The following is a 27194-nucleotide window of genomic DNA, read 5'->3' as shown; positions in this document are numbered from 1 at the left end:
AATAAATAAATAAATAAATAAATAAATAAATAAATAAATAAATAAATAAATAAATAAATAAATAAATAAATAAATAAATAAATAAATAAATAAATAAATAAATAAATAAATAAATAAATAAATAAATAAATAAATAAATAAATAAATAAATAAATAAATAAATAAATAAATAAATAAATAAATAAATAAATAAATAAATAAATAAATAAATAAATAAATAAATAAATAAATAAATAAATAAATAAATAAATAAATAAATAAATAAATAAATAAATAAATAAATAAATAAATAAATAAATAAATAAATAAATAAATAAATAAATAAATAAATAAATAAATAAATAAATAAATAAATAAATAAATAAATAAATAAATAAATAAATAAATAAATAAATAAATAAATAAATAAATAAATAAATAAATAAATAAATAAATAAATAAATAAATAAATAAATAAATTGGCTTCCATTTTTATGGCGGTATAACTTTACAAATAAATTTTACATATAGCATGCCAGGATTTCCATATCTCAATTTCATTACATAAGAAAGAAAATACAATTATTTTCCAACAATAAAAAGGTGGTTTAATTTCTCCCCTTGGCAATTGCAAAATGACAAACACACACACACACACACACACACACACACACACACATTAAATAAAGAGAGAAAATTTAGTTGATATCTAAAAAATACCAAAGGTCAGTTTGCCTTTATAACAAGAAGCTATCAAAAATGTTCCCCAAAGAATAGCAGAGTGAAGATAACTAGCAGACTAGAACAAATTTTTTAAACCAAAATAAGAAACAATTAGTATCACGTGTTACTACCTGAGCTCCGGTTGCTATTTCATCGGCAGCTTCATTCATTACTCCCAGGGTTTGAAAAGCAAATACACACAGCTCTCGTTCACACACAGTAGGCTACAAAAGAAAGGGGAATCAATTATAACATTTTTTCCATCTTTCAATTCTTAAGTTACATTTATGATATTCCATATAAGAAGTATAAAATGCAGAGTTTTATAGTGTTAAAAGAAAAAGGAAATCATTTAAGAAATGATCTATTTCAGTTAGTTTTAGGCACTTGCACTCACAGCAATATAGCAATAGATGAAAATATCCTTAAATACAAAAATCCATCTCTCTGGCTTAATATACATTTGCACACGAGATGTATATATAAAAAAGTAAATACCTAAGCAGATGATATAATTGAAAATAAGGTTAAATACAAAAGCTGTATAATATAAAACAAATATACAAAGGGGAATTCCACTTTTTCTTATGAAATTTTGTTTGGAAGCAGTAAGCATAACTGCTTACTTGCTACCCAGCTCTTGAAAGATTGGTTTTGTTGCAAAGACTTTTGACTTCAATAACCTCCTGAAGTCAACTGCACTGAAATATGCACTCTGCAATTACTTTGGAAAAGCTCTCATCTTTCACATCTAATATAGTGTCATCCCTTTGATTTATCTTATCTCCCAAGTTACATTGCATTAGGTAGCTGATGAAGCCTAACACGATGCTATCCACGGTGCCTCTGCACAGCAGACAAAAGGCATTTGTTAGTGCCACTGCCCCTGTGCTCACTTCTTTCAGAGGCCAACTTGGTCTACTGTTTATCCAGCGGGGAAGTACAGCCCCATTCTGAACATCCTTTATGTTCGGAATGAGCCCATAAGTGTGGCTTTATGGATAGAAAGCCTAACTAATCAAAAAGATTTCTGGTTGACTTTCCTCCAAAAGAATTTTAGAAAAAAATGAATTGATATATTTCCTTTGTCACCGTTAAAAGTGCAGTTTGATTCCATTTTGGAAAATTCAGAACCATGGGAGAAAATTAATTGGAAAAAGTTCTTCATCCAGACTCAAGCTATACACACTGCTATATATATTGGAATATTCATAGAACAGATTTCAATTTCTACTACTCTTCCTGTTATGTGAGTGTTTAACTTAATCTTCTTCCATTTTTTGAATGTATCTTTGTGTATATATGTTTCACCCTCAATTTCCCTCATTGACATCAGAATGTTTCTTCTCTTCACTTTCTGGGGATTAGAGCAAGACATGGTCTGAATATAACAGTAGCAAGCATTTACCACATATTTCCTATAGTGTCAAATGCAATATCGGTATTTGAATACAATGAAACTGTACACAAACAGGAATCCAGGGAGAAGATAAACCTTGGAAATCATAAAGGGCCCTTGGAATATATCCATGTACCAACTACCCAAAGTTCACTGGGGAAGTAAACAGTGACATAGAAGGTACTTTGTTTTTAATAACACTCTTGTCAAATACCTATCACTTTTTTATGATTAAAATCCATCAACCCCAAAGCTAAACAATAGACTAAAACTCATTTAGTGAAATAAGTAATGATTAGATTTTATTTGAACCTTGGACAATCAAATACACTTACTTTGTGATCTTCTAAATATGTATGGATATAAGCATGTATGTGTGTGTGTGTGTATATATATGTGCGTACACACACACAGCCTGGGAAATATAACAATAGAAACTTCCTCCTCAATACCAAATTGTTTTAAACAGAAATAAAATGAAATAAAATACCTCACTACACTAGATTGGAAAGTTAATATAAAAAAATTTTAATATAGGAAAAATTTCAAAGACTTAAGGAAGAATATGACAGACACAGTTATACTTACACATGTCTATAAGCACACTTTGTTACCAATTCCAGATATTCATATGCCATCTTGACTTTGTCTCAAATGAATTTTTGCAACTTCACCGAGACCTCCCTATTCTCTATCTCAGGTAACAAATAAGCAAAATTTCAGTGCTTTCTGTAATGCTTTTTTCTGCATTTGTTTTGTCTTCCTCCCAGACCTGTTTATATTCAAACCTCTGAAGCTCCAAATCTCGTAGACTTGCCAAGTGACCCAATATTTTAAATAATAAACTCGCATTCCTAATGATAAAACTAGGACTTGATTTCTTTATGGACACTTCTTTTCTTTCTTGCATGTTTTTGGTTGAAAAGTAACCCTTCTTCCTAAACACAAATCTGCAAGGTTGATTTCTAGAAATATCTTGTTACTACTACAACAGTTTGAAGGAGGAAATCAGGCAGAAATCAGGTAACCTAGAAAATCTGCTTTTTGGAAACGAAAAAGAAAATATTTTGTCATCATACTGAAAAAGTAAAAGTATACATTATATTCTTATAAAGATAGTTTTATCTTCCCTTCTTTTTAGCATAGCCACTACAGAGACAATAATATTATGACTAATTTATACAACATGCTAACACCATACTAAGTAAATGCCAGTGAATTTTTTAAATAACAATTCTGTATCTTTTGCTCATTTTTACTATAAAGTTTAAGGGGTATTCAAAATGTAAGATGTAAGTCAGTTTAATTTTAAGATAAATATTTGTATATTTGTAGTATTCTTATTTTTTTAGATAGTAATCCATTCATTTGAAAGAAGTTCAAAATTTCAACACAAGATGGCGCTCTAAAAGAAAATTCTCAAATTATATTAGATGATCAGGATTAAGTGTCGTTTTGCTCACAGACCAGACATCCTATTCAAGGAAGAGAAAAGGAATCACTCTTCCTTAATGAAACATAAGTAGTTATATTGTGGATCAGCCTTCTCCCACCTTGAACTAATTCCCACCCTGACAAATTCTGCTAATACTATGTTATTTACACTGAAAATGCTAGCATCAATTCAAAATAGTAATAGTCATTTAAGGGCTATTACTAGATAAGTGTAATGACGTGTTTTATTACACATACTTTAATATAAAGTGTGTATGCCTAAATATAACCAAGTGTGTATATTATTTATTAATTCATTTTGAGTTTACAATAAGGCTATCAGTATCAATGTGTAAAGTATTACCTATTCTTAATATTATATTATTATATTGGCTTGAAGCAGTTAATCCCTATAATTTAGACTGTAAAGTCATAGCAACTCCCTCTATTATAAACATATACATAATATATTTGCTATACAGAATTCATTATGCACCATTTAAAAGCACTGGGAACTTTTATATATGTACCTAAGACACAATTTGTTTTAGAAATTTTCAGCTACAATGAATACATTTGTAATTGTATTTAAATCAAAGCAATTTAAACATGAGCAATAAAAACATATTTGAAAAAATGTTTTTAAGCCCTAAGGACTATTTTAGGATTTAATGTATTTTAGAAAATTTGTTTTCAATGAACTTAAATTATCGTTTACCAAAAACGGAAAACATATAACTAGTAAATCTAGCTATGTATTTATGTAGAGATAAGCATGGGGAAGATGAGTGGTTTTCAAACATTTCTGCCATGTTCTTTTTATTCAAAGAAATATTTCATGTAAGCCCAATACATAAAACAGATGATGAAGCTTGTTCCACTTGGATCACAAGTGTGTAGTTCAGTTTTACTATCTGTATAATGGGAATAAAAATTACATCTAGCTCCACAAGTTGACAAGAGGACCAAATGAGATAAGGTTTATCAGATCTTGAGGTACAGAGAGCTGTTTAAATATTAACAATATAACCTGAAGAAGCTGTCTCTACTAATTGCTTTAACTCAATGTGTATATAAAGACATGTATTTAATAAAAAATTATTTTCTTTGGAGCATATTATAAAGTGTATTTTCATTTGCAAATCCAGTTTTTTAAAAGTCTTATTACAGTGTAAAGATGAACTACTGAATTTAAAAACTGGTGTTGAAAAAATATGAGAATAATTCCAAAAATATCTTCTAGAACCATAAAATCTACAAGCCTTTAATTCTCTGTATTTCCAGTTTTACAGTCAATGCTCTGGGTTCTTTTCATGATCAAGAGACACAATCATGCCAGGGGAAGGTTTACTATCCATGAAGAAAGACAAATCACACAGGGATCAAGGCAGATCCACAGTAAGGTGGGATCACGCCTAATTAGGTGTGAATACACTGGTCCCTATTTGTTTCATATGAGGGTACTACAAAAAGTTCATGAAAAAATAGAATTAAAAGATAATACAATCTTCCATGAACTTTTGAAGTAGACTTGTATAACTAAAGATGTTTGAGCATTAAAACCAATTTCTACTCAGTTTAGATCATGTTTTTGAACTAAAAATCATGTTTTGAACTAAAAGTTTTTTTGGCATAATTATTATTCCAGTTTACCTCGTGTTTCACAACTTGAAATCTGAACTTCCATGACTGGGGGGTGGGGGGTATGTTACTACGACATGCCTTTTCATCCATTCTTCAAATATTAAAATCAGACCTAAATATGAGAAGATCTACCTGTTTTACTCTTAGATTGTAAAATGAGACATACCCAGGTTTACCCCCATGCTCAGTTTTCTCATGACTTTTCATAGGAATGCCTTAAACTATGACCAAATTATAACTGGTTGTTGCTTATTTCACTCAGAAAATAAGAAACTGAGTTATAAACTCTGTTTAAGGTTCACAGCAAGGCTGGATACACAAAAAAATAGATTCTCAGGTTTTTCAGTTGACTTTGCTTCAGTAGGATTGGGCATTCCTCTCAAACGGGTGACTGACATGTGCAAGCATATTTGGGAATCATCAGATCCAATCTCCTGCCCAATCAAACCGCCCAAAAATAGATTCTCAGGTTTTTCAGTTGACTTTGCTTCAGTAGGATTGGGCATTCCTCTCAAATGGGTGACTGACATGTGCAAGCATATTTGGGAATCAGCAGATCCAATCTCCTGCCCAATCAAACCGCCCAGAGCAAGTAATCCAGGACACTGTCACATGGCAGAAAAGAATGAGATCATAGTTCTCATAACATATGTTGATGTGGGAAATGATAAAGTCTATTATCCTGGAACACACAGAATGATTGCCAAGTATCAATAACAGAAGTCCGGCTTTATTAGGGACGCTAATCCAAATGACCACATGGTTTTCTCAAGCAGAGTTCAGCAGCTCACACAGGATTCAAAGACAATGACAAACAATTGAGCTGATCCAAGACTGAGTTGTTTAAGGTGAGTATAACAAAAAGACAAGGGCTCTAGGAATATACAGGCTGATAAAATGGTGGCATTTCTGACAATAAATCCTCGTTTTCTTGTTTTCCAAAAGCACTAAATGAAGACACAATCAACATTTAAAAACCATCTATAAAACAGTTTGCTACACTAACACTCGGATTGATTCCAAAATGGAGAGAACCATTCATTTGGTTTTGGTTTGGTTTTTTTATGACAATCTCAATCACACAGCCAAATTGAAAATCCAGGACTCTCTGAACAATTCTCCCAATATTAATATGAGTATTATGCAGATTCAAAGTGTTATGTGTCAGGACTCAAATGTGGGAGTAACATCTATAAACTTAGTAAACTAAAGAGGAAACTGGAGCACCGGAATCTTTCTAAATGAGGAGTTCAGTCCCATTTGTTGCAGAAAGTGTGACATGCTAACCTAGACCTCTGAGTAGAATGACAGCATAGTACAAGTGACTACAATCTTAAGACTTTGGGGGAATAGGGGAAAAAGGGGATTAAGTCATTTAAAAAACAATGAGGCTGGGAGAAAATAGGAAGAAATGCAAAAAAGTCTGAATTTAAGAGAAAGATCTAACAAATGTGATAAAACATTAGGCATAGAATTCTAGAGACTTGAGTTTTATTTAACCTATTTAATCACCAACTAGATTTATAACTTGTCCTCTTTATATCTCCGGGATTTATTACAGTTTTATTTATTTATTTACATATTTATTACAGTCGTATGGGCTGAATAAATGGTCAATGAATCTGTTTATTGGTTAATATCCCATAAGAAATTATATATTAATTTCTAATATATTACTCTTAAATTTACAGCAAAACACATTGCAATGTAAATACAAGAGAGATATAGAAAAACATGAGTGTGCCAACTTAGGTAAAACATCTGTTTAACAGAAATCAAGAAGCAACTCTTTCTGTTTACCTTTCTTCCTTTCACTTTCACTTCCTAATCTATTTTCATGTCACTTATTTTCTATTTACAAAACCAAAGTAAGTTTTCTGATTTCCTTATTTATCAGTCTGAGTCACAGCAACATTAAACCATCTGATATCTAGCTATAATAGACTTATTTAGAAAATGTCTTCTCTCTTGATCACAAATGTACTTCCATTCTACAAAAAGACAGCAAACTTCATTGATGGAGATATAGATTAAAGCCAAAGAAAATCTGGAGTAAGGCACAAAGAATACTAATAGCAACTATGATATTCTTACCATTAAGTCTAGCAATGAATTGTCAGCAATTAAACTACAAAGAATGAACTCCCAACAATGTCTGTAGTAAATTTCCAGGATATAAATATAGTCAATTCAAGGCCATGCATCAAGAGTAGCATCACGAGTTAGAACACATGTCCTGTGCCATTCTGTGGGTGTTAGAATCCTGTCTATTACTTATTAGCAGAGTAACATTGGACAGATTACTGTTTTCCTCATCTGTAAAGTGACATAATAATAATATCTACCTCACAGAGTTATGAGGATTAAATCTAACAATCCACACAAAGCACTTTGAACACATGATCACATAAAAAGCACTCAGAAAGCATTTGATACTGATGACATTATAGTCTCTTCCGCAGTGGAAATGACATTGCCATGGATCATGCAATAGATCAAGATGAACAGACAGACACCAGCAAAGTAAAAATGTAGCTCCTAAGTGTGGTAGGTTGAGATAAGCAAAGGATTCTTCTCCCCATGCTCATCAGAACTATACATTTCCACATATCAAATGGAAATAACAAAATTGCACAATTATGTAATAAACAAATGCTGATTTAGTTAATTTAGGTTACAGAATAACATATCTGAGAGAAAAGTTGAATGACAAAAAAAAATAGTATATGGATTGCAAGAATAAATGCTTTTTAATATATACTTCTATTCAACAAAATAAAAATATATCATAAAACTTGACAGATAATCATGTTCCTATACTGGCTACTATAGATGTTTTTTAAAAGTACAAGTCTTGAAATACAAAAAAAGTTCTAATAAAATCATCATTTTGTAGGCTTTGTTATTTACCTTTTCAAACATACATTCCTAAGAGCAAGACAAATTTCTCTTACAGAATGTAACAAGAATCTAGCATGGTGTCTTCTACTTACCAAATCTTCAAAAAGTATTTATGAAGCAGAGTTTTTAAGTCAGACAGAATTAGGTTCAAAGCCCAGCTTCTACCTCTACTATCTGGTGGTGCTGTACCAACTGCTTAACTTCTACGAATCTCCTTATTTGTACCTTGAGAGCAAAAATATCTAAACCACAAGAGTTTTGTGAAAAACAAATAAGGAAACAATATGGAAAATATCTACGCACAATACTTGGCACAAAGCACCCAATAATCTCCTTTCCCTTGTTAACAATAATAGATATAGCTCAGTCATTATCTTCATATTTATCTAAATTTTGTTTCTCAAGATCAACACCTGGACTTCAATTACTATGTAGTACAATGAACGGCCTGTTTAAAACTTTGAAATGAGGAGTGATGTCAGCAAAAATAGCCAAGTAAGGAGCCCAAACTTCCAATCCTCTATAAAAACCTTTTTTAAAAATGGCAGAAACTCTTGGTATTGTGGAAATTAACTAAAGCTTGCAGCAACCTAAGGAGCGCTTACTCAAGACAAACAGCTGAATCTTGGTAAGAACTGCAAAATTTGTGATGTTTTAACTTACTCTAGTGCCATATCCCACTCCCCAGCTCAATGGTAGCCTTGAAAATAATAGTCCACATTCCTCATACTGGAGGGAGCAGAATGGGACTCACTCCCAAAGAGCTGATGTGATTGGATCTGTCTGATGGCTCTCTGGACGACAAGCTCAAAACACTGGTTTTTATTTCTGCCTGACTTGGAACACACCCAGTACTAAACCCAATATCCAATGAAGGGATTGACAATATGGAGGGAGCAGAATGGGACTCACTCCCAAAGAGCTGATGTGATTGGATCTGTCTGATGGCTCGCTGGACGACAAGCTCAAAACACTGGTTTTTATTTCTGCCTGACTTGGAACACACCCAGTACTAAACCCAATATCCAATGAAAGGATTGACAATACTTATAGCAAATGTCTTAGTCACTGCTGTGTGAGGCAATAGATAACAACCAAGGCAAACAACAGACTAACCAAAAAGCTTAGAATGAAAGTCTGGGGAATGAGCTATTCATAAAGACTGTGAAAAGCTCACATATATTCCTGGGGATCTCAAAGGCCATGTGCTTGCTCATAACTGGGTGCATGCTCAAGAAAAACTTTAGAAGACCTTAGATCTCACCTCTGACTGACCTTATGATTCTATGCAAGAAGAAAGTAAACGCTAAGGCAGAATTGTAAACGGCCTGGTTGAGTACTGAAGTCATGCCCCAGCACACACACACACAGCCCCTTGGCAACACCTAGGAGGTTTTTTGATTCTAGGCATCTCTAAAATTTAGCCGACCATTAACTGAACCTAAATGGCCAAATATGACAATTAATGAAGACTTCACAGAAATAGTTTAGAAAAATCACACAACTACAATATGCAACAACAAAAATAAACCCTAAAGAGGAGAGAGATCTGATTCCCAGAGTTGCCACTTTATTATATTCAAAATGTCCAGTTTTCAACAAAAATTTATGAGGCATACAAAAAAATAAGAAAGTATTGCTCATACAGGAAAAAAAGGCAATCAATAAAAAGGGTCCCACAGAAAGCACAGATGTTGAACTTACTAGACAAAGATTTTAAATCATCTATTTTTAAAACATTGAAAGAGCTAAAGGAAACTATGTATAAATAACTAAAGGAAAGACAATGTCTCAATAAACAAAGAATATCAATAGATAGAATTTATCAAAATGGACCAAACAGAAATTTTGGAGTGGAAAAGTACAATAAATAAAATAAGAAATTCACTGACGGATGACCTTAAGAGCAAATTAAAGCAGGCAGGAAAATGAATCAGTGAACTTGAAGGTAGGTCACTTGAGATTACCCAACCTGAGGAACAGCAAGAATAAAGAAAGTGGACAAAAGGGGCCAGCCCGTGGCTCACTTGGGAAAGTGTAATGCTGATAACACCAAGGCCACAGGTTCGGATCCCTATTTAGGGATGGCCAGTTAGCTCACTTGAGAGAGCGTGGTGCTGACAACACCAAGTCAAGAGTTAAGATCCCCTTAACTGGTCATCTTAATAAAAAAGAAAGAAAAAAAGAAAATGGACAAAGCAGAAAAGATCTGTGGGATACAAACACGTACGGATAATAGGAGTGCCAGAAGGGAAGAGAAGAGAAAAGATGCAGGAAAAAAATATGTGACAAATATGGTTAAACATCCCAAATTCATGAAAAATGTTAATCTATACTTGCAAGAAACCCAATAAACTCCAAATAGGGTAAACTTAAAGAGATACAAATACATCATAATCAAAATGCTGAAAACCAAACCCAAGGAAAACAAACCTTGAAAGCCATAAGGGAGAAGCAATTCGTCACATACAAGGGATCCTCAATAAGAAAACAGTTCATTTACCATCAGAAACCATGAACACCAGAAGGCAGTGGAATGACATATTCAAATTGCTGTGGGGAGGAGGGACTTAAGCCAAAATAAACCATCAACCAAGAAGTCTATGTCCAGCACAATTATCTTTCAAACAACGAAGTAGAAATTAAAACATTCACAGATAAATGCTGAGAGCGTTCATCACTAACAGTGATTTCCCACAAAAAGCAATAAAGGCAGTTGTTCAGGTTGAAGTTGAAGTCCACACAATGAAAAAAAAGAGCACAGGTAAAGATAACTATATAGGTAAAAATGAAAGACTGCACATAAATGTATTCTTTTAACATTTGGTATATTTGACTTTGATTTTTTTCTATCTGGTTTAAAAGACAACTGCATAAAGCAATGATTATAAATCTATGCTGATGAGCACACAATATATAACGATGTAGTTTGTGACTATAATAGCATAAGAATCAAAAGTCAAAGCTCTGTAGGAGCAAATTTTTGTATATTATTAAAATCAAGGTGATATCAGAGTAGATTTTTAAAAATTGAGATGTAAATTGTAATCCCCAGAGCAATTGCTAAGAAAATCATTAAAAAGTTACAACATGGGAATTAAAATGGTATACCAGGAAATAACTGATGTTTAACATACAAAAGAAGACAGCAATGGAGGAAGAGTGGAACAAAAATAGATTCAATACATATAGAAAACTTATAGCAAAATGGTATAAGTTTTTCCTTATCACTAAGTACATTTAAATAAGGATTAGCAAAAGGAATTTTAAAAAATTCCAACAACTTGCTACCAACAAGGTACTCACTTTAGTTTCAAAGAAGCAAATAGGTTAAAAATGAAACGTGGAAAAAGATATTCCATGCAAATAGTAACCAAAATAGACTTGAAGACAAAAATTGCTATTAGAGACAAAGAAGGACTTGAAAAGGACATATATGCTCCCCAAAACAGATCCCCCCAAACACATGAAGCAAATAGTGAAAGAACTGAAGGTAGAAAGAGACCATTCAGCAATAATATTTGGAGATTTCAGTACTCCCACTTTCAATAATGGTTACAGAAAAATAAATGAAATTGATATAGAAAAGCAATAGACAAAATCAATAAAACAAAGAGCCTGTTCTTTGAAAAGATAAATAATATTGCTAGATCTCTAGCAGTACTGACAAAGACAGAAAAAGCGATTTACAAATTTTGAACATCAGGAATAAAACAAAGGATATCACTACAATTCTGCAGACATCAAAAGGATAATAAGGGAATCACTACAATTCTGCAGACATCAAAAGGATAATAAGGGAATACTAAAAACAACTCTACTTGCATAAATTTGACATCTGAGACAAAATGAACCAATTCCTCAAAAAGCACAAATTACTACATTTCACTCAATATGAAATAGATAATTTGAATAGCCCTATAACTAATAAAATTCATAAAAGAAAAAACTTCTAAAACAGAAATCTCTAGGCCCAGATGGTTTTACTAGAGAATTCTATCAAACATTTAAAGAATTAACAAAAATTTGACACAATCTCTCCCAGACAATACAAAAAGACATTACAGAAAAAGCAAATTACACACCAGTGTAGCTTATGAATAAAGCTGCAAACTGCATCCAGCAGAACATAAAAATTACATCACACGACCAATTTGGATTTGGCCCACAAATGCAAATTCAACAAATGAAAAATCAATGTAATACACTGTATTAATAGAATAAAAGAAAAAAAATACATGATCATTTCAAGAGACAAAGAAAAAGCAAAAAGAAACAGAAAAATGCTTTCACAATTCAACAAAGTAGGACCAGTAGGGAATTTTTCTTAACCTGATAAAAGGCATCTATGAAAAATCCACATCTAACACCATACTTAACGTGAAAAACTAAAAGCTTTCCCTCTAAAACACAAAATAAGGATCTCTGCTCTTGTCACTTCTAGTCAACCTTGTATTAGAGATTCTACCCAAGCCCATTAGGTAAGAAAAATTAATAAAGGCATCCTGATTGGAGAGGAAAAAGTAAAACTGTCTCTATTTGCAGATGACATGATCTTTATAGAGAAACATTAAAGAATGCAAAAATAACTTACTAGAGCTAATAAAAAAAGTTTAGCAAAGTTGCAGGATACAAGATTAACATGCAAAAACCAATAATTTGTATCTCTATACACTAGCAAAGAACAATCTGAAAATTAAATAAAACAATTCTGTTTACAATAACATCAAAAAGAATAAAATATTTAAAAGTAAATTTATCCAAGGAAGTGCAAGACTTGGATACTTAAAACTACAAAAGAGCATTGAAAGAAATTTCAAAAGATCTACTAAAAAAATGGAAAGACATCCTGTGTTCATGGATTGGAACAGTAAATATTGTTAAAATGGTATCTTAGTTCATTCAGACTGCTATAACAGAATACCACAGGATAGGTGGCTTATAAATAACAAAAATTTATTTCTCACAGTTTTGGAGACTGAGAAATATTAAGGCACCAGCAGATTCAGTGCCTGGTGGGGGCCCACTTGCTGGTTCACAGAGCAGTACAACAGTAAGACCATAGACAAATTTTGCTGTGTCCTCACATAGCAGAGGGTAAAGGGAGCTCTCTGTGCTTTTTTCTAAAAGCACTAATTCCATTCATGAGGGCTCTACCCTCCTAATCTAATTACCTCCTAAGGTCCTCAACTCCTAATACCATCACATGGAAGTTAGGATTTCAATATATGAATTTGTCGTGGGGAACACAGACATTTAGTCTATAGCCAATAGCAATATTCCCCAAATTGATCTACAGATCCAATGCAAACCTATCAAAATTCCAACTGCCCATTTTGCAGAAATGAACAAACTGACCACCAAATTGATACAGAAATGCAGGGGACCCCAAACAGTCAAAACAATCTCGTAAAAGAGAAAAATGAAGATTTGCATTTCTTGATTTCAAACTTAGGACAAAGCTACATTAATCAAGACAGTGTGGTACTGGCATACGGACAGACATACAAGTGGAAATAGAATTGAGAGTTCAAAAATAAACCAATACATCTATGGTCAAATGATTTTCAACAAAGGTGCCAAGATCATTCAATAGAGAAAGAACAGTCTTTTCAACAAATGGTACTGGAACAACTGGATATCTACATGCAAAAGAATAAATTTGGACCCCAACCTCATACTATATATAAAAACCAATTACAAAAGGATCAGTGACTTAAATGTAAAACATAAAATATAAAATCCTTAGACGAAAACAGAAGTATAAATCTTCATGACTTTGAATTAGGCAATGGTTTTTTAGACACAACATCATAAACAAAAGCAATAAAAGAAAAAACTGATAAAGTAGACTTTATCGAAATTAAAAACTTTTATATGTCAAAGAATGCTATCAAGAAAATGAAATGACAACCTAGAGAATAGAAGAAATTATTTGTGAATCATGCATGATAAGGATCTAATATTCAGAATATATGAACTCTATACTCTATTCCTACAGCTCATCAATAAAAATACCAATAACCCAATTAAAAAATGAGGAAAGGATTTGAATAGACATTTCTCCAATGACATACATATGCCCAATAAGCACATGAAAAGATGCTCAAAATCATTAGTTACTCGGGAAGTACATTTCACACACACTAGGATGGCTATAAAGGAGAAAAAAAAAGTGGTGAAGATGTAGAGAAATTGGAACTGTCATACATTGCTATGGGAACGTAAAATGAAAACAGTTGGCCGTTCCTCAAAAAGTTAAACAGAGTTACAATACGTCCCAGTAATTCTATCAACTGATGAATGGATTAACAAAAGTGGTATATCCATAAAACAAAATATTACTCTGCCACAAAAAGAAATAAAGTACTGACACATGCTAAATGGATAAATCTTGAAAACATTATACTAAGTGAAAGAAGGCAGAAACAAAAGGCCACATCTTGTATGATTCCATTTATACCAAAGGTCTAGAAGAGGCAAATCCATAAAGACAGAAAATAGATTAGTGGTTGCCAGGAGATGAGGGGAGGGAAAAATTGGGAGGGGTTGTGAACAGTTATGGGGTTTCTTTTGGGGGTAATAGAGCTAAATATGCACCCCGCCAACATACACCCATACATATCTAGTAAAAGCAGACAGAACTTTTTATTAACTATTTTGAATATGTAAATAATATACATAAGATAAGTTTCTACCCAAAATCAGCTATAATGCCAATCACACTAGAGGTAAATTTTGTGTAAGACTAATTCTGAATAAATACCACTCAAAAGACTTAAGTTATTAATACAGTCACCTCCTGACCTCATGTCCCCTCAGAATAACTTTAAATGAGGCTCTGTGACACATGTAAATGTTGCTTCTCTCCATCACTAGCAGTGATCACGGGCAAAGGTATCTTCTTATGTATGAGTATAACTGGAATGAGATTACTATTCATTTAGTTTTAAGATATACATGATCCTCCACTACTCATGTGGGGAAAACCAGAGATTAGATAAATCTACTTAATAAAACATGAAAATTATATGCTTGTTTAAAAGGAAATGCTTTGTGAATCCAATTGACTTCCTTCCACTTTTAGTAGCATTTATTACTATGACAAGAATCTGGACTAGACTTCAAATCAATAGCTACATTAATTTTTTCAGAATCAAAAGTAACATTTCAGTGCCAGCTGTAGATGTCTGATATGCAAAACAATACCAAAAAAGAAAAAAATTTTAAATTTTAAAAAGCAAAAAAAGGTCTTGCTTTCCTCCACCAGATCTAACCAAAAAAAATTATACTGCACCTTAGCTAACATTTAAGAACTCAAAATGAAAATATTTACGCACAGCAGGCTGGGAAGATGAAGAGGAAGATGGTGTTAAGATACCGATAAGCCCTGAGGTAAGAGAGAGCCTCCTGCCCTCTGCATTAGGTTCCTTGAAAAGCTCAGTTTTGGATGACTTGGGGGCACTGGAGTAAGACTTGCTGAGCAGTTTGTGATTTTTCAGTCCATATAATTCTTCCATTCTGAGATTACTGGAGTAAGACCTGCTTAAGAGTTTGTGGGGCTTCAAGTTGGCGGTGTGCTCACATCGCGGGTCTCCAGAACAAGATCGAGTCAACAGTTTATGCGACTTCAGAGTGAGGCAGTCCTCCTGCTTTACAGCTGCAGAGCAAGGACGGTTCAAGAGTTTGTGCGACTTAATTGTTGTCATTGTCTGCTCAGCCCTGGGATCGCTCGACAGGGAGCGACCAAAGGTCCTGTGCGACTTAGTGGCGCACATGTCATCAGTCTTGACCGTGCTGGAACAAGTCCTCCGCAGCAGCTTATGCGTTTTGGAGATTCCATCTTGCTCAGACTTCAGTTTGGACTTGCTTTTACCACAACCAGGGGGAGGATAACTTGGCGACCTTCAAAATCGAACAATCAATACAGGGCAGAACGTGAGTATAGCAGACCGTGAAGAACACTCGTCATGCTCAAACTCAACTCAACTGTGCTGTAAGTATTTCACTACCTCATTTTAATACAGCCTTCACAGTAAAACTGAAATCAAAGGCATGAGCAGAATAATCACAGGACTTGAATCACATTTTTCCTGAAAAGCAAAAAAGGTTCTAAGATCTTTTTCCCTCTTACCTATCCTGGAATCCTACATGGAACAAATTTTGGTAGAAATAACTCTACTCAATGTGATTAGAAAACAAGGAATGTAATTTTAGAATATTTAACTGATTGATGTGAAGGAAATAAAAAACTCAACACAGAAATGAATATCTATGTAATTGGTGAAATACATGTAACTTGATCCTTTCTTTAAAGTCAAGAAGAAAATAAACACATGCCAAGACCACAGAAAGAATGCTCTAAACTGAATAACAATAGACTATCACATGCTCAGCATTTAGTAAGACAATGAGGAAATCCTCTGTCACCAACCTGCGCAAGGTAGAAAATAAATGCAGGGGAGACTTCACTTTCTTTTCCGACAACTTTTTGTTGTGCAGGCAATTGGATTTTTCCTTGCTCTGTTTCCACTGCTGTGTAACAAATGTCTGCATGATTCTGTCAATCCAAAGGTAATTCTGTTATCACAGTTTCAAGCTACTTTCAATTCATATTTCTGTATTTATTATGTAAAGAATGCATTTATCAAAGAAAAATAAACATACGGTAATCAGTACAATGCTAATTTAGAATAATATGAGATTTTTCAGGTGTGGGAAAGCATCATATAGCAAATTACCAGTACTTTACTATGACTAGTTACATACACCACTGTAACTGATAACAATTATCGATTATTAAAATAGTTAAATTATAATATTACTATGATATAATTAATAATCTAAATGATAGAAGAGATGATAGAAGAATAAGGATATGAAGAGGATTATAAGGACAGCCTTCAGGATCAGTAATTTTAGCTGAAGTGGCAAAAAAAAATTCTGAATTCTTTTCTTGGTGCTAGTAGTACAATTAAAAAAAAAAATTTTGTAAAGTAAAAAGTAAAGCAAAGCCAATTTCTTTCTACTTGATTTGCTTCTGTAATTTTTTTCATGAAAAGGAAAACAAAATAAAACTGTAAAATCGTATGTAAAAATAAACCATGCAAAACTGGCTGTATGTATAAACATGTGGTCAGCAAATTTTATCTTCAGCACTGCCAATTTATCTTTAAAGACACTAATTTTTAAAATTTCTGTATCCTTAAAAGTTTTTAATTACTATCATGAGACAGGAGTTTGGTAACTCCTAATCTCAATATTTTCTATGTCAAGATCACTTCATCAGTTTCTAATGATAAAGAATTCTGGAATGTCAACTGTGGGCCTCGACACAGTGTTGTTTTCTGAAAAGCATTCCAGGCTGGCATACGTTCTCTTATACCATCTTCCACGTGGCAGTGGAGGAGGGTCCCCTTAATGCTATATTTAAGTCGATGTGAAGTTTTACAAGTAAACATTAAGTGTACAATAAATTAAACATTTCAGTTTTTTTTTTTCAAAAATCTCTTCAATATTACCTGTTTTTCATACTTTTTCAGTTACTTGCTTTGGAAATAGGAAAATGGTACCAATATTTGCTTATCAAATACAAAATGCCAGGGAGTAAAATAGAAACTTTACCTATCCCATTTTTCCCTTTAATTCTCAAGGCACCCCCAGAGAGTAGCTATTCTTCTATACATTTCACAAATAAGATAAGGAAATGAAATCTGCCCAAGTTAGCCTGGATAACAGTGTCAGGGCTGCAATGTTTCCGTTACTAAATGAAGGTTGACTATATGTATATATGTATAATGTATGTTATTTAAAAGGGACAGGTGAGAATCTTAGCCCAAGGCCAATTACTAAATTCCTCGAGATCTCCAGGTCTTAACAAACTAACTCAGATTGCCAAAAAGTATATCAAAAGTATTAGGCTTACTATCTCAACCTTTCTTCTGCTAGCTTTGATGAGTTCAGAAAAAGAAGCAGTCATGTATAGAATTATTCTGGGTCCTTTTAGCAGAAATAGTGAGAGGAAGGGGGTAAAACCACAAGAAATGTTGCCATGATTCCAAATTCACAATACATCTACCCTAGAGCACAGGACAAGGAAAATTTTTTATTTTACACTTCATCTTTGAAGGTTTTTTTACCCAAGATTTCAGCAGGACTTAAATGCACATAATAGTAATATTAGGATCATCATTTCTCCCTCTCCCTAACCTGAAATTTCCACTAACACCACCCTTTGTAACCAAGCAGCTCTGGATTATTTTCCTCCCCTGACAAATTGCTCTTCCTGTGTACTATTCCCTAGGAAAGCTGGAAAATGCTTAACTAATCTTGGCAAGCTAACTGGACCAAAAATTTAACAGTTCAAAATAGCTAAAATTTTTACCACTTTCAAATTACATTAGCATTCTAAAGTGTGACATCAACATCTAAAATTAGTAATTATTAAACTTGGAAAAGGAGTAAACTGTTTCCTCTGACATTTAATGTTGTGTTTAATTTCAGTGGTAACCTAAAGTACATACATGAGCACATTTGAGATGACAACCACCCCTCATAACAGTCATGATAAGATTTCACTATTTACATAGGAGTTTGTGTTTACTATTGAGCTGGCACCAAGAACTACTACAATTGCCACTAGCTGATGATGAAAGAGGAGAAAAAGATTTGAAGGCAAACTGTACACCCCCATCAGGTAAAGAGTAGATGAGGGCACAGTCAGCTATATGAACAAAGGTTCCAGAGTAGTTTAAACAGAGAAAAGAGAGTACATGTGGCAATAAAATGATTTTCTTCCTGCTGATTTCAAAAGACCATGTACTAGTGAAACCAGTATTACATTCAAATTGCAGTGATGAAACAGCTTCAGCAAAGTGACATCAGGCATCAAATTCAATGAGTAATATTAATTTGAATTTTGAGTGCTCTATTTTGATTTCCATTAAACTTATAAATTGAATTTGGTTTTATAAATGTGGAACTCTAAACATAAAGAATTTATACCTAATTTGACATTGGATATATTTAAGGGAAAACTGGAGATTTGCAATATTTTTCCTCCTTTAAACAAAACTTAAGTTTGATCAATGCAGACTCAACAGAAAGTCATACAAAGATTGTTTCCATTATCTGTGACATGCTCAGCCTTTGAGTGATAGATACCCTCTATGAGACTGACCACTAGATCTGTTTAAGGCCAGCAATAAGAAAATATGTAAATATTTTTTCTACTAAGCTCTTTTATTGATTTCACATTCTCCCAATATACATTCAATGCCAAATATATGTTCCACATCTTATATAAGGCAAAGAAATATCTAGGATTATATGAGAGGCAGATAAGTGTATGGGTTAAAAGTATTGACTTGCAACCAAATTCTGGTTCTATCACTTTCTCACTGGGCCTCAGTTTCAGTATCTAGGAAATACGATTGTAACAGTACCTGCTTCACAGGGTTGTTGTAAAGATTAAGTGAACCTCTAATATATGAAAGCACTTAGAATAGTGCCTGACATACAATAAGCACTGGGTAGACACTTGTTGCTGCTATCGTTAGGACTCTGTCCTACTGCCTGAAACATACCAGAATAAAACTTCACAGAAAAAGTATGTGCCCCTTATTTACAGAAAACAAACTGAAGCCAATAGCGAAGGGCCTAAATTCTAAACCTGCCTCCCTAACTTGCTGTATGTTCCTGGGAAAATAACTTTTTCATATTTCAATTTCTTTGATGAATTACTATGAGGATGAAATCAGATTTTCAAAATCATGTAATTTTAGACTTGAAGGGACCTTATAGATCACAGCCAAATCCAGTTATTTACAATTAAGAAAACTTAAACATCTGTCAAACTAAAACTTATCAAGAATAATTTAAAAACCCTCTAGTCTCTATTAACAAACTTACCACATAGCTAAACTTTATCCCTAAAAGCACACAACTTTTTAAAAACAATAATCATTTGGCTAGGAATATTAATAAAATACATTACATATTCTACTAGGTACTTAAACAGTGAAAACAGCTTTCTTTAAATTCTCTGGGTTAGAATTATATACACAATTTTTTATCTGAGCATCCATATGATGTACTGAGAAGCCATTAAGGGTAGAAAGATAGTTATTCCTAGACTTCTGTGCTTTTGTAATTCTTATTTTGTTTTGATCAACCCTAACCCACTTAAAGAAAAAAAAGTTCTTCACAAAGAAAATGATTAAGTTTTGTAATGATGAATATGCTAATTACCCTGATTTGATCACACATTGTATACATGTATTTATAGTCAACTCTGTAGGCCACAAATATGTATAACCAATACATTTCAATAAAAAAAAAAGTTCTAAAAAGTACATAAAGTAAACAGTATAAAAACAAGGGAGGAAATTAGGTGTAGTAAAAATCACAGAAAAGACCCAACTTGGATGGTATAAGGTAGAGGCAGGCTCCACACTCATCTCCAAGACATGAAAGATATAGGCTCAATGCAGGAAACAAAATTCAAGTGAAAGACAAAACCAATTGCACTGGAATGACCTACCTAAACATAGAACAGAAAACTTGGAGAAAACTTCTCTGAGTCCTTACGAGAGAACACTGCGTAATAATATAATGTGCTAAACATGTGTTCTAAATTGAATTTAGTTTTAGAGATAGGGAATTCTAAACCTTAAGGTTTATTATCTAATTTATATATGCACATATTTAAACCCAACACTGAGGATTTACTTTTTTTTTTTTTTTTTTTTGTCTTTTTTCGTGACCGGCAACAGATCGCAACCCTCAGTGTCGCGCCTGTACCGGGCCAGGACCGGCAACGGGATCGCAACCCTCGGTGTTGCTCCCGCACCTCGCTCAGCCAGTGAGCGGCCGGTCTGTATGTGGGATCCGAACCCTCGGCAGGAGCGCCGCCACACTTCCCAAGCGGCGCACTGTAGCAGTGCGCCACCGGGCCAGCCCTACTGAGGATTTACTAAAATTTTTTTTCCCTTCCAATTGTAGTCCACACACAACTCATATCTTGGCAATGCTAACTCAATTCAAAGTCATAAAAACTTGAGAGAATTCTAGAGCTCTGTAACACATATGACCGTAGAAATCACACAGGAGTCTCCTGCATCAGGCAAAATGACCTCAGTAAGTTCCCTACTTAGTAAATGAAATAGATGGTTTCAAAGTGTTTTCTCTTAGAACATTGTTCAGTAAAGGCCGAGAGATGATGCCAAATTAAAATTCATTAAAATAAAAATGAACATGTGGATAGTATCATTATGAACCTAAGCCACGTATTTAAATATACAATTACCTAATTGTCTCTCTTGATAAATGTAAGTTTAAGTTAAATTTGCAGATTTGAAAGGATAATCCTTCAGGAATTCTCTATAAACACAGTCTTAAAGCTGGATTTTGATAAGCGTATGATTTATTGTTTATATTCTGACCAGGACTATTTAAGATATGTGCTTATGTTCTAAGTCAGTTCAATTGAGGTAATTTTATGTCCTCTCATGAAAAGTCAAGGCCCATCCAGACTCTACGTCCGAAGAGAAAGCCGCATTTCCTCTGCGTGGAAGGTCGCCAAGGGGAACATGTGGCCAGCATCAATACTTTCTTCAGGGAAGAAACAAGTATGCTGGAGACTGACCAAAACACGGCAATGGGCCCCAATGGTCTATGCTTTAGATCTCACCAGTGATCATTTGATTTCAGAAAAAGTCAGAAGTGAATTCTTGTGTCTATAAATTACCACTGTTCTTTTTCTAATATAAAAGGTCATTTCTTCTGCTGCCATTCTATCTGGCTCTGTCAGTGTTTTCTCTTTCTGTTTCTAAAAAATAGATTTTTATATAAAATAGCCTTAAAAATCAGAAAACAAAAGCCAATTAGAGTTGAACAAATGGGAAAATCATCAGCAAGCCTCTTTGAGATTTTATGAGGCAATGCTCAAGAGATTCATCATCGTTTCCCAATGTTTAAAATCTATTATCATTTGTTTCTACTTCATGTCTATTAAAAATACCAAAGTGTGCTGGAATCCTAGTGACTACATAAACATAATGCCACATGCGCCAATAATAATAAAGAATGTATCTGCCTACTCGAATTAATTATATCATACTATATTTTTGGAGGACCAAGTCCATTTATAAAAGATAAATTGAGTCACTATACTAATCAAAGTCCAGGTAATAAACAAAGCATTTATTTACAAAAGAAAGGTTTCAAACGTTTACAGTAGCCCAAGGCCAGTGCCAACTCTGGGCCCCAAGGAACAGTCAGTGAGAAGCATCAATAGAACTGGTAAGAGAGCAAGTCATGCAAAAACTGCAGCCTGGAGCAGACCAGGAAGTTTCAGTTGAAGGACTGGTCAGCTCAAGGTTACCTCCCAGGGAGGAGACCATCATACTCCTCTCCCTTCCTCCTTTCCTTGGTCACATCAGAGATGCAAAGACCTATATTCACACAGGTCAGCCTCCCCGGGTGAGTGCAGGGTGCTGGAGGGAAGAGGGCATATCCGAGGTGGCAAATAAAAAGACCCTGGCCCAGGCCAAGAAAGGGAGCTCTGCTAACTATACTATCAATGCAGCTTTTAGCATCAGCCTGGTTTCTCCTCCTTAGGCGCTCACTTCAAAACCCTTCTAATAAATAGAAATTTTTTAAATTCAAAAACAAAAAACAGAGCAAAATGAGAACTCAGTTCTCTTTAACAGAAATTTATGTTTTTATTCTTCGGCAAACGTACTTTTTCAGCTGATGTCCCAATCCAAACCGCTCTTTTGTGGAAATCTGAAAGACATCGACAGTGGGCACTGGAAAAGGAAAAAAAAAAAAAATCATAGTCAAATACTGACTTAAAACTCCACCATCAGCCAGGAAAAGTATTAGCACCAAAGTATTAGTATATATGTGTGTATACATATACATGCTTAAAAATAGTGTACATACAGTCCTATCCGTCACTATTTATGCTATACATATATATGAGATCATTACTGGCCATTATATAATATATATTAATGTATAATATCTGTATATGTAAATGTATATGTATAATTATGAAGACTGATTCCAAAATAAGCAATAACTTAAATAGCCATGTGTAGGAGAGTTAGTACAGTATTTTTTAAGTGTAAGAGAGACATATGTTTGTATATACATACACCATTTTTAGAATAAAACAATAGGAGATAGAGTAAATCATTGAGCATCTAATTTTCATTGTATACCCTCTTGTGCGGCTCATATTTTTACCAGGTATAAATGAGGGTTTTTCTAAAAGTTCATGGAAAAATAAAATTAAAAGATAACATGAATCTTTCCATGAACTTTTTGAAGTACCCCCATATGTTCTTTAAATCAAAAACTATAATGTTTATGAAATTAAGAAATTTTCCCAAAGAAGTCACTTATCATTTATTATTCACTGCTTTAAAGGGTATTGTGTGCCCACTGTGCCAGTCACCGTAGACAGAAGAGCAAAACACACACACACACACACACACACACACACACACACAAATATGCCTGCCCCATGAAGCCTGCAGTCTAGTGGGAGTAGACACAGGAAAAACAGGTAAGAAAACTGAAACGATGTTAAATGGTGACAAAGGTTCTGGAGAAAAATAAAGAGGGGAAAGAGTATGAGGAATGCAGTGTATGTGAGCAGAAAATATTCTCAGATATTCTAGGAACAGCTGGAGACCAGTGTAGGGAAAGGAGTGAACAAGGTATCACATTAGGAGATGGGAACAGAGAAGGATGATGGATGGGACTGTGTAGGATCTTTTGCTCAAAGGGCAAAGCGAGAAATAGTAAAATCCATCAGGTACTTATTGCAGTAACTGAGGCAAGATATATAGTGGCTTGGATCAGTGGAGGTGATTAACATTTTGGATTCATACATTCTAGGAGGGCTGATAGATTTCACTGATGAACTGGACTTGAGGTGTGAGAAATCAAGGATGAATCCAAGGATTTTGGTCTAAGCATCCAGAAGGATGAAACTTACCAACTCTTCCTATGTGAAAGACTGGAGAAGGAACAGGTTTGAAGAGGTGGAGAAGATTGGTTATTGGACTTTAAATATTTTAAATTTGACACGTTTATTTGACACTCAAGTGAAAAAGTTAAGTAGGCATTTAGAGGCATAAAGGTGAGAGGAATGTACTAAATAAACAAATTTGGAATAGTCAGATACATATGTATTTAAAGGCATGAGGCTGGATGTAAACCACTCAGTGAGTGTGGAGGAAAGGAAAAGTCTGAGAATTATGCCCTGAGCCCATGGGTATTCAGACGCTCAGAAAAGAAAGCTGGAGAGGAGCAGCTAGGAGGATGGAAGATTCTAGGTTCCTGCTGATGTGGACACAAACAGAAGTTTCTCAAGGAGGAGGTAAGCATCTTTTATCAAATACCACGAAGTCAATTAAGATGAGATCTCAACTGGGTCAAGGGGTCATTTTAGCAATATGGAAGTCACTGTTGACATTGACAAAAGCAGTGTTTGTAAAATGATGGGAGCAAACCCTGAAGAGCAGATTTTAGAGGAGAAAAGAGGAGCAAAAATGAAGCTAATAGAGACAACTCTAATCAAGAAATTTAACAGTCAAGGGAAGCACAGCATTAGGGTACTAACTCAAGAGGGATTTGAGGTCAAGAGGGTTGTTTTTTGTTTTAAAGTGACAGAAATATTTGCTTGCTGGTGGGAATCCTTTGGGGAAAAAAAAAATAAATAGTACAGGAAGGAAAGGGAGAATTGCACGAATGGCGTCTTAGGTGAAAGAAGACAGAAATGAGTGTGTAAATGGAAGGATGACTTCACAGAGGAGCGCAGATAGTGCCATTCACAGGAACAGTTGGGACAGCAGCTAATTAGGGGAAAGACTGCCTTGCTAGTAGGACATTCTCAGACCACACATGCTCCACACTGTAAACCAAAATGGTATCCCCACATTGCCTCGCTCGCTGTGTTGGCCATGCAAACACTCCATTGATCAAGCAAGTGTGTTGTTAGTACCCCCAATCAGTTCCATTCTTAAGAACCCCCTCATCTTTGTGTAGACAATGAGGAAGAGGGTGGACATCACTCCAACCCCACCTGCCCCAAACCCAGGGTTGCTGACTTTTAAAAGTCAATAAAAAATTCTAATATTTTTTAAAGAAAAAGATGACAAAATAAGAACATACTGCTCTCTCTCTAAGAAGATTTAAGAAGACAATACCTTCCCAGGCACACATAAAAGTGACTGGGAAGATGGAGGCAGAGAAAGAAAAGGGACCTGGCTACAAAAAAAGTAGAAAAATCTAAAATGCACTAAAAAAAACTAAAACCTTCACTGGAGGAAATTGTATAAGACGAGATAATAATAGATACAAACGTTTGTCCACAATATATAAATTATTCCTACAAATCAATAATACAAAGACCAAAACTTAATCACAGTATGCATTTAATGTATTATTGTAAGATGGACTGTATGGGAACTCTGTACTATCTTTGTAATTTTTCTTTAAATCTAAAAACACTTTAAATTAATTTTTAACAATGTTTTTAAAACTTAATAGTTTTGTGATAACCAATAATAATGAGTTAGAAAATACATTGTTATATAAAAGTCTTATTGAGCTATTAAATACTCAGGAATAAACTCAGCTAAACTTAGTGACCTAAGCCCCCCCCAAAATACAGAACTGTACTGATACATGAAACTAGAAATTACAAAAAAATGTTCTTTTATAAGTTTACCCCAAATGCATTCAAATTCTCTATAGGGTTCATTTTTGAGGGCAAGAAAATGAGGAAGAACTTGCAGAATGTACTAGTAATATATTTCCAGGTTTTTAAAGAAGGTAAAAGTTACTCAATCTTTCCCTGTCTCTCATATAATATCAGTTGGCAAGTGAGCCCAAAATACGTGGAAATTATTCTAACACTCTTGCTATGGGTTAAATGTATCCCCCACAGGTTCATATATTGGAAACCTGACCTCCATTGTAATAGTATTAAGAGGATGGGAAATCCTATTATGGTTATTGAAAAGTGGGGCCTTTTAGAGGTGATTGGGTGGGTCCTGAGGGACCCATATGAATGGATTAATTTACTGATGGTTTAATGGGTGGTAATGAGTATGGTTTTGATGGCTTTTAAAGGAGAGGAAGTGAGAAGGTTAGCTCTCTATTGGTCAGGCCATTCACCACGTGACACTCTGCATCACTGTAGAGAGTCACCACCCACAAGAAAGCCCTCACTAGATGTGTTCCTTGGACTTTGGATTTCCCAGACTCTGAAACTGTAAGAAATAAATTTCATTTCTTTATAAATTACCCAGTTTCAGGTATTCTGTTATAAGCAACAGAAATGGACTAATACAACTCTGATCATGTAAGCAGAGGTACAAATAATAAGATCTGCACAGAAAAAAATCTTAAAATAATTTTTAGCTCCTTATCATTTTAATTTCAAAATAGCTTTTTCCTTGAGATCAGAAACTGAACTCATATCAGCAATTCTGAAAAAAATATACGTATTATCATGACAATCATAAAAAATTATATCATTTCTTTACTTAAAGTATATTTCCCCATGTACAATAAAAATAATCCTTATCTTTAATTTCAAAGTGGATGCAGGAGTGTATTTCTTCAATTCTTATCATTTCTTGTTCACTCAGACATATTGTCAGATTAGCCCTAGCCAAATATGGTATTTCAAATAAGAGTTATTCATATATTTCCAAAACATAAGAACAAATGCTTTTCAAAAAGAACTGTTAAGGGCCGGCCCAGTGGCGCACTGGATAGTGCGCCGCTTGGGAAGCGCGGCGGCGCTCCCGTCCGAGGGTTCGGATCCCATATACAGACCGGTTCCCGCTCACTGGCTGAGCGAGGCGCGGGAGCAACGCCGAGGCTTGCGAGGGCCGGCCCGGTGGCGCACTGGATAGTGCGCCGCTTGGGAAGCGCGGCGGCGCTCCCGTCCGAGGGTTCGGATCCCATATACAGACCGGTTCCCGCTCACTGGCTGAGCGAGGCGCGGGAGCAACGCCGAGGCTTGCGATCCCGTTGCCGGTCCCCGGTCCGGTACGGGGGCAACACTGAGGGTTGCGATCCGTTGCCG

General features: G+C 34.3%; 1 protein-coding gene across 1 annotated transcript in view; it reads right to left on the bottom strand.

The window, feature by feature from the left end:
• Positions 1-27194, bottom strand: part of PARP8 (poly (ADP-ribose) polymerase family, member 8) — a 122455-nt gene that overhangs the window by 34701 nt on the left and 60560 nt on the right. The window contains exons 9-12 of the mRNA XM_008589096.1: positions 22824-22890; positions 16515-16640; positions 15388-15985; positions 834-926 (exon numbers count right to left, since the gene is read on the bottom strand). Of these exons, the coding sequence (XP_008587318.1) occupies positions 834-926; positions 15388-15985; positions 16515-16640; positions 22824-22890 (884 nt within the window). The remainder of the gene's footprint in view (positions 1-833; positions 927-15387; positions 15986-16514; positions 16641-22823; positions 22891-27194) is intronic.

Source organism: Galeopterus variegatus, unplaced genomic scaffold, assembly GCF_000696425.1.
Source record: "Galeopterus variegatus unplaced genomic scaffold, G_variegatus-3.0.2 Scaffold5201, whole genome shotgun sequence".
Taxonomy (NCBI): domain Eukaryota; kingdom Metazoa; phylum Chordata; class Mammalia; order Dermoptera; family Cynocephalidae; genus Galeopterus; species Galeopterus variegatus.
Note: the sequence above shows the minus strand (reverse complement) of the source record. Positions and strands in the feature narration are given on the sequence as shown.